Raw genomic sequence first — 14,096 nt, 5'->3', positions numbered from 1 at the left:
CAAAAACTTACTTTTTTGAAAAAAAGACTTTTTGAAGAAAAATATATTTTGAAATATTTTGGAAATTCTGAACTTTTTTTCAAAGCAATCGTACTACTTTAACTGCATAGAGCCGAAATATCGAAGCGCGTAAGCGCCGCCTCGCCGTCTAACGGATAAACATTGGTACGAAACCCATAGGAATGTAAACAAGATTTATACTTATTGTTAAAATCTCTATAAAATATCTGATAATTTGATTTGATGTGCATAATGTCAAAAATGATCATTTTTGACCGCCAAATGGCGTTTTTTTTACTTATTTTACTATATCTCTAAAACCGCTAGACCTGCTTTCATGAAAATTTGATTAGTTCTTCATCTTGTGAGTAAAATGTTTTTTGAATTATTCAAATCGGACGCTCCGTTCTCTTTTGCCCCATATCTGCAAAACGGCTAGACCTGCCTCTTCCAAAAACTAATCAGCACGTCTCCTTATCAATACGAATCGAATGTTTTTTGAATTATTCAAATCGCTTCATCCGTGTTCCCGAAATCGTCGACGAAAATTCGTATCCGAACACTCACACATACACGCACACATACACATACACATACATCCATTTTTTCTAAGGTATGCCAAAATGTTCAGAAGGTTTTGAAACGTAAAGATATATACAAATTCTCATTTTCTATTTTTTTGCGATTACTATAACTTGCCCTACGAGAAGTTAATTAACAATACATCTTATAAAACTTATATTAAGGTCTCGTAATCTACAGTGCTCACAACCAAAATACGAGTAACCAACAACGAAAGAAAATATGTTTTTATGGGTTTTCAAACATAGTGTTGTTAACATAGTTATCTCCCGATAATAACGTCATAAGAATCATGGCTGGTTGTACATTTTTTCCTCTACTTTCAAATATTGTTATAAAAAAATTCTTAAATTTATTAGTTTTTGGTTTATCGGAGGTGGACCTTTTTGCCGTGGACAAAAACAAAAACATCCTCAACAGGCATCTATCCAGATAAAAGCAATAAAAAAGCACTATATTATGTACGTAATTTAGTTATTTCTAATTGATTTCCATATGTTTTGAATTTAAATTTAACCTTTCTTTGGTGGATAAAATTACAAAAAAGTTTATTTTAGTGAATAAAATTAGAAATTAAATATGCTGCTATTCTCGGACATAACCCCAATAATAGTAATAAAGAATATAAATAATTTTAGTATCATACTATCTCTTCAAAATCATAGAATTTGGCCGAGTCTACACAGCTTAAAATTGTTTGAATAAAAAACAAAGACCAAACAAATATTTATCATCAAACTGCAAATATTGCCATATAATGAAAACTCCAGTAGAATCATATTGCAATATTTTTTATTTGCGAATGCTGAAACAATATTTTTGTTTCACTCTATTTAATCCAGTTTTATATATTTGCTTTTGCATACCTACCTTTCATAGTTTTAAACAGTCTAAAATACAACTGCAGTGTATACGTATTGCATTATTATCTGCTTCAATAAATGCATAGAAATTAAAAGTACTTATCATGACAAATAATAGATCACAATCATTATCTACGCCCTTAATATTCGAATAACATCTTGTAAATCCATTTGAGGCGACATTAACTTATCGTATAGAAAACAGTGTTTAATAATCCAGATAAGCCATTCTTCTGTAATTACTCTAGTGTTATTGTACATGGTATATGATAAGGATAGTGGATAGCACTTCGTAACACTCATTGTAGAATATACTTCGCAAAGTTATTAGATCCTCTCCAATTCTCGCCTAACTTTATTGCGCAACGTGGAGTTAATAGTTTCTCACCAATTAATCTTCTTCATTGCGTTTCGCAAGATTTTATCCGAGTGCTGAAGATTCAGCAGGATGAAAGTAATTGTTTTCTGATATAACTTGTTTTATATTTCTATTTCTTGTCATTAGGAATAGTTATCAATAAATTGTTTTTATTAATTTTATTTTTTATCCAAGCAGCTTTGCTTTATCTTGATTATGACGCTTTATGATTATAACGCTATTATATCTCAGGTGCTTACATAAAGACGTTAGATATTTAGTTAGTAATTTTCTACTTTTATTTTTAATAAAGTTAAAATTGCTTAATTTCAAAAATGTGTAAAATATTAAATACAAATTTATACATGTGATATCCGCAAACTTGGTCTTTTTTACCGTACTGATAACATTGTGCAATGGTGTATTTGTTTTTTCTCTCCAGTTTCGCATTATATAATTACTGGAAGTATACTAATACACAGATTAAAACAATTATATATTAGATAAAATATAACCAAATTTAAACTAGATAATACTAATGTAAATTTCTATAAAGATATTTTAGATATTTTTAACAGCAAATAATTATTATGTGCTTATTATTATAAATTTCGATTTTTTTATGAAATTTGTATGAAACAATCAGAATAATGTAAGTAAAATTTTGGATGTACGTGAAGTGTTTAAATCTACATATATTAATGATAATCTCATGAAAACATAGAGTAAGAATTCAAAATTTTTACCAAGTCTAATATTTATATATTCTTGTATCTTCATGTTTGTTTTTTTGACATTGCATATTTTTGGATTAATTAATAGTCAAAGCGTCGCAATAAATTTAAGTTCAATTTAATGTTTCATATGCATACATAACCTAAAAATTCTAAATTGATTGAACATAATTTTATTAGTTTTTTTTTGCTGTATTGCATCACATGTTTTTCTTCTAATAATCAAATTATATATTTATATGTAATATTGGAAATTGCATTACATAAAATGTTCGTCTTTGCCATACAAATTTTATAAATACTGCAATAAAACTGCGGCTTTATGAGTGTGCAACAATAGAGCTTTCGAAATGAATGTATGTAAGGAACATAACATTTTAATTATAATTTTGATTGTGCTACTTACTAAGCTCTGATAAAATTGTTATATATCTCTATCTGAAAAACAAATACTCCATATCTAGTTTAAGCTTATCTTAATAGCTTTGTATTTTAATATCACAATTAGTGGAACTAAAAGTTGCAATTAAAACGAATAATACTATTTCTGATAACATTGTGCAATGGTGTATTTGTTTTTTCTCTCCAGTTTCGCATTATATAATTACTGGAAGTATACTAATACACAGATTAAAACAATTATATATTAGATAAAATATAACCAAATTTAAACTAGATAATACTAATGTAAATTTCTATAAAGATATTTTAGATATTTTTAACAGCAAATAATTATTATGTGCTTTATTAGCTACTAATCTACTATTATCAGAATGCAACGCAATGGTTGTCTTTTCTCTTTGTATTAAAAATATCATTTTAGATAGTTTAGTTAGAAAAATCCAATTAGAATTAGATTTTTCTAACAGTATGTGGAATCTGGAAGTATCTGTATCAATTAAAATCTGTTACCGCCACTGCTTGATCTATTTGGTTATCTGAAAGAAGAATTCAACCTGGTGGTTGTAAGGAAAAAGTTCTTACCATAGGGCTACAAGTCAGCTTAAATTTTTTTTTGGGAATTTAAGTGAGTGTTGTTATTAGGTATGTCGCTTTCTAAAATTGGAGAATAATTATTTTTACTTCTATTGTTAAAAAAGAATTTAACTAGTAGTGTATGCTATCGTGCCTTAAGGCAAATTGCTGGAACTTCCTGTACCGTAACGAAATTTTCCAGCTTTATCCAGAATTAAAATTAGAATCTGTGTTATTTTTTATATGCAAAAAAATTGTTTTTTGAGAAAAAAAGTTTGTAAAAAATGTTGACAATTTTTTTTCCAAAAGCAATTATTTTGTCAAAACAAGCAGAAATTTTTGGAATCATTTAAATCGAATGCTTAGTTCGCTCAAAAACTGCCATTTTTTGCATATTTAGCTCGGTATATCCGAAACGGCTGGACCTGCTTTTGCCAAAAATAATTAGCACTTCTCCGCGTCATTACAAATTGAATGTGTTTGGACCATTTCATTCGGATGTTCCGTTCTCTCAAAACCTCGATTTCTATTTTCTGCACTCTTTGCTCAGTATCTCCAAAACGGTAGGACTTGCCTTTGCCAAAAACTAATCAGCACATCTTCCTATTAATAGGAATTGAATGTTATTTAACCATTCAAATCGGTTGATCCGTGCGCCCGAAAACGTGTACGAAAAATTGTATCCTTACATACATACACACACACATCCATTTTTTCTGAGGTATGCCAAATTGTTCAGTAACCTTCAAAACGTGAAGAAATATACAAAATGTTAATTTCGATTTTTGGACGATTCTTTAAACATATTCTTGATATAAAATAATACAGCGTAGCTCTCTTTTTTGAAACTGATTTTGTTAGTGTATGAGTTTTTCAGTAATTTCGATTTAATTTTCAAGTTAGACTCTACGAAAATAATTCATAAATTCCACTAAATGATCAATAACGTTCATAAATGACCTAGCCAATTATATCAATTAATCTATTATTCATATAACGGCGGCGAAGCTTTTGGAATAACGATTTCGCTCCGTTTGCTGTCTTGACCACGACGACTAAGTTACAGCTCAACTCTCTCCCAGCGTGAATTATTATTGTTGATTCATGGCACTTTTGTACAAGTTTGTTCCAGTTTGCGTACAGAATGTTTGTCTACCGTTGCATCGAAACTCGAACACCATGAGATATGCCAGTCAGCAGAATGCATTCGTACCGTTACAGGTCATTAAATATTTTGCATCTATCAGGGATTGTAAGAGAATCGTCAAGTCGCACATTTGACGTTCGGTAAATTGTTCGAAATGTAGGTATAGATAAACTGCTGACATGGATGAAAAGATTCTGTAAAACAATTTTACGATCATGCAAAAATAACGAGCCGTACACAATATATCTACGGTTACAATAGTGTGCTCGGTTAAGTTTCTTGCTAGGAATTTAAAATATTGCTGATACCACTTGCTGCATCAAGTGGTGTCATGCCTTCGTCTCTTTGGATAAACTGTGACAAACGCTTTGGCCTGTTATTAAGAAATCACTTTTATTTATTTTATCAGTTTTTAAATCGTATTAATTTGATTTTGTCATTTTTATCTAAAACATATGCGGCGTATAAATAATATATACATATATGCAATATAAAAATTTTATATAATAAATATAATAAATTCAAGTCATCAAAACATATAGGTTATGGTATAAATTTTAATATCAACTTACAAAGGCATTTTAAAATATAAAAATAGTGCTTCTACTTACGAAGCATTATGCGGCCGTTTATTATTCTCACGTTCTATATAATATAAATCACAAAGATCTTAAAAGAGGATTTTTTTCATATGTTCTACTTCTAACATTACGACTGAGAGCCCCTTCATACGATTACTGGCTTTGAATATTATTTATAGTACAGCTTGATGACTATGAAGGTGGTATAAGTCACTGCATTACTTCTTATGTCAGATTTCCACATATGTGGTATATATATATATATATATATATATATATATATATATATATATATATATATATATATATATATATGTGTGTGTGTGTGTGTGTGTGTGTGTGTATGTGTGTATTGTCTATTATTAACTTCCCGTAGGGTAAGTTATAGTAATCATCCTAAAATTGAAAATGAAAATTTATGCATATCTTCACTTTTCGAAGGTTCCAGAACATTTGGGTATACCTTAGAAAAAATTGATGTGTGTATGTATGGATACAATTTTTGAAAGTCAAAACTGGCACTGCAATTACTAATAATAAATAAAATAAATAATATTAAAATAATAATAATAATAAAATAAATAATATTAAAAATAATTAGCATTAATTATGCTAATCCGAGTCAGAAGATTTATTAGGTCTATGATGTTATATTACACCTTTTGATCTAATGTTTTTAGTTTTTAGTTTACTTGAAAAACTAATCACTTGTTCATTCTTTTTCATAATTTTTGTTAATTTTCTCGAAATTTAAAATAAAAGTTCGAACTTACTAATAATAGAGGCTATTTTAATCCGCCTTGGGAAATTTTGTATTCGGCAATCTTATCATTCATAACGTATTGATTTATTTGAGCATACTTTTTATCTAGTAACATAATATATATCATTTTCAGATATTTGATGGGTGGTTATTATTTATTTTATTATCAAGTATTTTTTAAAAAAAAGCAGGAGCAATTTATCTGGACAATTTGGAACAAAAGATTTAAATCCGGGACAAATATTACTATTAGAAAAACTAGGGAAACAAGGTGGAAATCCGGGACTGTTCCGATCAAACCGGGACATATAATGATTGATGACCTTAAAAATAATGAATTCGTAAACATTTAACATTTTTATTGTGGTACGAAAAGTTTCAGCAATTTGCCTTTAGGGGATATTCTAATGTAAAAATTCAAAAAAATCGTTTCTCTTTTATTTCATATTTTCAAAATTTAACTCTTCAAGAATTGGTGTACTAGAAGATTTTTTAAAATTTAAATTATTTTCGGAAATACAGCTGTTTGACTATGATAATCTTCTTATGTCTCCTTCCTTTTGCGAAACTTTAAACGCATTTTTCTCAAAATCGTCGCTTTCAATAGGATACCCACGAATTCTAGAGTTGTACTGAATTGATTCACTTGAAATATACTAGACTCATCCCCAAACTTTAATGATTACTATACTTAAAAATTCGAGAAACTCAAAAAAGTGGTTCAAAAACAGCCTTTCTTTTCAAACACTTTGTCAAAAAAAACAATAACTTGTCCGTAATATGTACCATAGCGACAACATTCTAGATTAGTCATCATATTTTCTTTTTTATTTCGGATTACTAGGAAGGCTGCAATCGTAAGCATGGTCACGTGGATATTATCATGATAATTTTTTGGAACCCTCCACTTCAGCGCCTGCTAATTTTTAAAAATGTTCACTGTTTTTATTTTTACTTTTTTTGTACTCTTGTAACATTGATAAATAAACTAGCTGTAAGTAGAATTCTGTCTTAAGGCAATTAAAGGCATCGTGCCTTAAGGCAAATTGCTGGAACTTCCAGCATATCTTCGCAACGGCTAGACTTGCCTTCGCCAAAAACTAATCAGCACGTCTCCTTATCAATACGAATCGAATGTTTTTTGAATTATTCAAATTGCTTCATCCGTGTTCCCGAAATCGTCGACAAAAATTTGTATCCGCACACACATACATACACGCACACACACACACATACGCACACACACATACATCCATTTTTTTCTAAGGCATGCCAAAATATTCAGAAACCTCTGAAACGTAAAGATATATAAACATTTTCATTCTCGATTTTTTTGCGATTACTATAAAAAAATTGATGCCTATTTTTTCACAATGATTTAAAAGTGACCTAAAATTCATGCTTCTATACTAGAATACTCCCTTGAGGCACGATGCCATGCACCACAGGTTATATATGTTATTATGCATTCGAGTATTTGATAAGTTTTCAATAATATGTTAAAATGCGATCTTATAGTTTTTCCTATAAATTATTATGACTACATCTAATGTTACATTTATCAGTATTTTACGTGCCCGTACGTAGAAAAGCATCAGTTCGCGCTCCGACGGCGCACTTAACACTAGCAATAAATCAAAAACCCTTCCAGAGGACCCCTCAAACTGAGTGTTAGAGAAAGAGGCGTACAAGGTACATAAGTCATGAAAAAGACTAAGAAATCCTTTATTCTGTGGGAGAGAAACTCGCATGATTTCTCGGCTCGGCGTAACGCGCGTCCGGCGTCGTCGGCGGCCCGCGTTGAATATCTTGGATCGCGGGGTGCGGGCTACGGGCTACGGGTGGCGTTGTTCCTCGAGAGAAGCATAAAAGCGTAGCGTGGAAGCGTGCGCCGCCCGCGGGGGCGTGGTCTGGCGACTTTGTCCTGGGCTCACGGAGCGAACTGCTTTGCCACTGCTACGCCAGTCGAACAGTGTCCGCCGTTGAGCGCGGTCGCGCGTCCTCCGTCCTCCGTCCGTCACCAAGAGGCACGATAAAACTTTGCTATATAACAGATAACATATAACAGGCACTGCGCATATTTACGAGTATATACAGTACATCGCGTAGACGATGACGATCAGTTGCCGGCTATCGGGCGCGCTTCAACACTGACAGGCGACAGTCAATCGCCAGCGGTCCGTGTTGTCTCTCGTGACGGCAGACGTGACGCTGCGTTTGAGACTAATTCGACGTACTACACTACGTGAAAGTGCTGTAAAACGATTGGCCCTGGATCATGAACATACTCGGTAAATTATTTTCGAATCATGTTCCATTATTGTTATTCTTAATTTTGAGTGACTTTAATTTGCTATTTTATACAGTTGCTTATTACTTCCTAAATAAACTATTTAATAGTTTATTTTAGAGAATTAGTGATGTTGTTAATTTAATGATCGTTCTTGATATTTTATTTGTTAAAATTGTATGTATGTAAAATATTTAAACATTGCTATTTTCATTTGGAATTAATGTTATTTAGTCCAAATGTTTTATATTTATAATAGTGCAATCACATAATATTTTACAAAACATCAATTTATTTACTGTATCGTACTTCCAATATTTTAATTCTATCATTATATTTTTAACTTCCCGTAGGGTAAGTTATTGTAATGGGCCGAAAATCGAAATTGAAAATTTTTACATTTCTCGACGTTTTGAAGGTTTCTGAACGTTTTGGCATACCTCAGAAAAAATGGATGTGTGTGTGTGTAGGTGTATGTATGTATGGATACAAATTTCCAGTCACGTTTTCGGGCGCACGGATCAACCGATTTGATTGGTTTAAAAAACATTCGATCCCTCTTGATAGGGAAAAGAGCTGATTAGTTTTTGGCAAAGGCAGGCCCAGCCATTTCGAAGATACGGAGCTAAATATGTAAAAAATGGCAGTTTTTGAGAAAACTAAGCGTCCGATTTAAATGATTCAAAAAACTTTCTGCTAGTCTTAACAAAATAATTGATTTTGGAAAAAAAAATTGTATATATATTTTTTTTTGTATATCGAAAATAATTCAGATTTTATTTTTATTCTGACTAAAGTTCTAATATAACTTTAACAAATAATTTTAACTTTGCAATTCAGTTTATATAATTCTTATAAATATTACACAATGTTACAATATTTATAATAATCTATTTGAAAACATTCAGTATTCCTCGAACATTTCGTTACGGTACGGGAAGTTCCAGCAATTTGCCTTAAGGCACGATGCCATACACCCCACTAGTTTTAATTTAATTTCTCTGTATACCACTCGATGTCAACAGTATTATTTTCTTTAATATCGAGTATACTCAAGTATGTCAGTTTCGTTGCGTGCAATATCTGTGAAATATTATAATTCATCGTGCTCTTCTCAACGCCTCGCTAATTACATAAAGAAAGCCTACATTTTGAGATTAATGAGTGTTTTTCCGTCCTATACAATATGTGTTAAGTCGATATGCAAGTCATTAATCATATATTAAATATCGAAAAGGTACCCTTAAAATATTTCCAAGGGTCAATCTGATTTCTTCCACTAAGCATGAATGATATATGCTTCGTGAGAAGCATGCCATATAAACTTCCAATAAATCCATTTATTTCTATAGCCGTTTAATTATGGTACCATGACTTTGCGTTAGTCGATTTTACTTGTTTTGCCAACGATGTACATAATGTATATATATATATATATATATATATATATATATACATATATATATATATATATATATATATATATAAATTTATTTTTTGTCAATTAATGTAAGAAAATTAGGACTTGGGTCCTAAGTTATTCTTGCAAATTACAATAAATCATATTCGTTTTTGTAAAATATGTTATAGATTACGTTTCTAAAAGTGATTTATTTGGGCCAATACCACTTATTTATTTGGCATGAATATTTTTAAGAGCTACATATATCTATTTCGTGTGACCTAATTTCGCCGAGGCAAAACTGTTCAGAGTCAGATACTTCAATACTTGGAATTTAAAGGGAAGTAATACCGTTCGTCACTTTGCTAAATTCGCAAATCAATTTCCGAAAAATCTTACTTTGTGCCACGTTATCCCTTCAAAGATCAATCACGGCGAGATTTGGCTGTGCCGATATTCAAAGTGTAGTTGCGTGATCGGTTATATATGGATTGGCGCTTTCGTCGGCAACGATTTCTGGTTTGATAGGTCCGCTTACAAAGGAATTCTATAAGTTCTGTCCCGGTGCGGCACGAAAGTATGTTGCATCAAATGTCAAAAGGGCGCTACATTTGACTGGAATTCTATATCGATTCAACTAGGAAACGTGATGTAGCGTGTGCTCACCCAGAGCGCCAATGTTTTGGCAAGCGTCCAATAAAGCGGGTCACGGCTTCGGGAAATTCTGCGGATGTACATAGGATATATCATGTTGTTTGCGTTTAGTGCTAACGGAATAATATATTTGTATTATTATGATTTTCAAGCGAAATGCTTTATTGTTTTTGGCACACTATCGGTAACGAATAAATTTCCAAAATAATAAAATTTATTTACCGTGTCATGTTCCGTATCAATAGTTTGCTTTCAAATAGATGTGAGCATTTGTTAAATTATGTAGTTTACCATTTCGGTGATAAAATGTGAATTTTATTATTAAATTAAACCTGTTTATTTATAATTTCAATATAATTTGGAGAACATGAAACTATATTGCTTTGCGAAAAAAATGTAATTGATACTTTTACCACTTCTATCTTTATATTTTGAAAATGGATATATATATATATATATATATATATATATATATATCTTTTAATTCAACTCGAGTGCTTTTTATCCCTTCATTGTTGCGAAGGGATACAGGATTAGAAGGGATTAATTTACTTTACAAATAATATAATTTATGAATTACATTTGAATAATAATTGAATTCATGAAGGATTAAACTGAGTATTTTACCAGAAATTCTAATGAAGCATAATTCTATAAAAATTTGCTCGTTTATATTTATTATATTTGTGTTTTAAATTGTTAAGAATAAAATTGAGATGTAAATTGTTTAAGAGTATGCTGGAATGCTCACTATTTTCTGTAAAGTAATTTTTCCCACTATTAACATTAACATGAACGGAGACACAATATACATGATCTCGTTCGTATATATTATCTCGTATTAAATATAAATAATATGTATTTATGAACCTTCAAAATTATTTTTTTTAAATCGTAGAGTCTAGTAGTATAATTAAATTGTGAAAACCAAACCAATTATATCACAATAAATAACACATATTAAATTAACAATTATTTGACAATGTTCCGTAAAACTCCCAGCTAATTTATCATTATAGAAATGTGTTTTTTGCTTTTTTTCCAATAAAATGCCACCTGGCCCTTTTTACTCGGGGACGGCCAAGGGGCAAATAGGTATATAGGTCCAACAGCTACATTATTCAATCGATGCAAAATGTAAATTCATCGGTATCTCTGGTATCTTATCACAAATATTTATCAGCGGAGTTCGAATAATTATTTATTTAATATATTGAAAATTGCTTTTGTTTAAATTAATTTGATCTTTTGTTCACTATCTTTTTTGTTCACATCTTTGCCAGCGTAAAGGTTTTGTTGGTTCTTTTACCCCACTCACTTTTAAACTTTTATAAAGATTATATAAAAAAATGTTGACATTAACTCAAAACTAACAACTCATGTTATATAACAATTAAATAACGTTTACTTTTAAATTATATTAAGGTCTCGTAAATTAAATAACAGTGCTCACAACAAAGAAAAAACTATCAACGAAAGAAAATACTTTTGTCATGGATTTTTAAACATTGCCGTTTATCTCCCGATAGCAACGTCGTAAGAATAAAAGTTTCTGCCGGGGATATACATTTTTTTTCCTCCACTTTCAAATATTGATGTTGAAAAATTCTTAACTTTACTTGTTTTTGAGATATTGGTGGCGGGCCTCATAATCTGCAGACGGTTAAGTCACTATTATATATAAAGTCAATGATTTAAAGAAAAATTATGTCTTACAAAAAAAATCGCGGGGTGGAAAATTTTGCGTGGTGAATGGTGGGAAGGTTATATCGAGTGATTTTCAAGTCGATTGACAGTACGTAATTACTTCACGTCCTCCGGTTACAACGTGGCGTGGGGTTTCCTGAATGCTTTTCTGTTCGTTTCTTGAAGTCTATGTAGTCGCTTTGTGCAATCAAAAAGCGAACGCGTTGGGCGGGAATGTCCCATCCAAAAAACCCCCACACGCAGGACGAAAATCGCAATGAATCGGAAATGGAAGAAGTAAAGGCGTGATTATTACATAATATTGGATTTGTAAATAGGACCCAGAAATATTTAAATAAAATATGCATTTTATATATATACTTTGCATACTTCAGTGCACCATGTTATTTTTTTATGTTTTCGTTTCTTGAACTTGACTTATAGTTGCCTATTTCATTCAGTAAATAATATTTGTTTACTTATATTGTTTAAGGGTGCTAGGGACAAATATTGTAACATTTATTTAAATTAATATATCTTGAAATTCGCTGATTATATTTGCACGAAATAAAGATGGATAGTTGCAGTAACTATTCCTCTACTGAATCAAGTCAGAATATATCCACAAATGTTGCTCATTATTTTACTTTTTTTATTATTATTATTTTTGAACAGCAATCAGAACCTTACGTCCTATGAGCTGTTGGGCTGAAACTTCTCCTTACTTCGTATTTTTCAGATGGTAACCCAATGGTTAATCCATCCATATTTGATGATTTTTTGTTATTAGAATTAATCTAATAGGGCTGACATTTTTATTGGTGCAACAATGCCGGGTGAGGGCTTATTTTCACTTGGAAATATATTGCCATCTATATTTCCAAGTGAAAATCGTTGTCACTGTTGCCTGACAACAGGCTGCTCGAAGTGGGTATCGAACCCAGGACCTCTGAAACAAGTCCCGTCGCTCTTAACCGCTTACCTACGGACAAGCCCTATTATTTTAGAATTAATAAATTTCTAGAACAAGTGCTGTGTTATACTTTACCTCGTGTTTGGGACTAGTCGCAACAACTACCGGAACAAGTAGTAACGGAAAAACGACAATAATACCTATGATAATTTATTCTTCATTCGTTTTAAAGAAAATTGACTTCATTCTAAGTGATACTTTTCATACATCAACGCAAACTATAATTAGTACAAATACGATATACAATATATGCTTGTAAAAATCAATGTAAACTACAATTAATATCATAATGCAAATAAGTCACTGTAACTTATTTATATTTATATTCCCCTGTAACACAATTTATATTTGCACACATCTTACAAACTATGCATTCCATTCAATCTTCTTTACTTGAATTCATATATAAATTTTGTAGGGCAAGTAAGGCGAAAGTAGCACCAAGGTTTTGTTTTAACTAATTTCAAGTGTGATTTTTTTACATTAATCAATATAACTATTTATACAATTCAGCAATCACAAAAATTGTTACACATTATTAAAAATTCACAAATTTGAAAACAGATTATATATATAAAATTTAAAATTAATAGATAATAATAAATAGCAAATCAAAATTTTATGATAGATCAATTTTATATTACCTGTAAATAATGACGAACCTGCACAGTTCTGTTTATTGCTTTGGCTTGCGGGACAGTGGACAAAAAATATATTAATATTTTATTGAAAAACGCCTCTTACTAGTTACCCCTGTTACAGATAGCCCATAGTTGGCCTATAAAATACGTTGTAGTTGTAACTAACAGTGCATATAATCAATACGAACAATATACGATTTACAAATGTAAATTTCGTACTTCGGTAGACACAGTTTGTAGTGCAACCAACAGTAGCTATTATCTTTAACTGCCCAAGATAATCTGTGTAAATTCTGTCGGTACAATAATTACCTAACCAATTTGGCGTCTACTTCACGCCAAAATAACCCACTGGTCTATACTAATGTTATTTTCTGTTATTACTTAGGGATATAGAAATTACTATCACAAATTACTAATTATAATAATGAGTCCGGAGACAAGACG

At 30.9% G+C, this 14,096-nt stretch overlaps 1 protein-coding gene across 2 annotated transcripts in view; it reads left to right on the top strand.

Moving 5' to 3' along the window:
* Positions 1–14,096, top strand: part of LOC113378721 (complexin) — a 548,906-nt gene that overhangs the window by 417,841 nt on the left and 116,969 nt on the right. The window contains exon 1 of one of the 2 annotated variants that reach the window (XM_026619289.1): positions 8,122–8,294. The exons of the other annotated variant lie outside the window; for it this stretch is intronic. Coding sequence (XP_026475074.1) covers positions 8,282–8,294 — 13 coding nt within the window. The 5' untranslated portion in view covers positions 8,122–8,281. Of the gene's footprint in view, positions 1–8,121; positions 8,295–14,096 lie in introns of those variants that run through there. 2 annotated transcript variants of the gene reach the window in all.

Source organism: Ctenocephalides felis, unplaced genomic scaffold, assembly GCF_003426905.1.
Source record: "Ctenocephalides felis isolate EL2017-DRISC unplaced genomic scaffold, ASM342690v1 CF-g0.4_SCAFFOLD_01886, whole genome shotgun sequence".
Classification (NCBI taxonomy): domain Eukaryota; kingdom Metazoa; phylum Arthropoda; class Insecta; order Siphonaptera; family Pulicidae; genus Ctenocephalides; species Ctenocephalides felis.
Note: the sequence above shows the minus strand (reverse complement) of the source record. Positions and strands in the feature narration are given on the sequence as shown.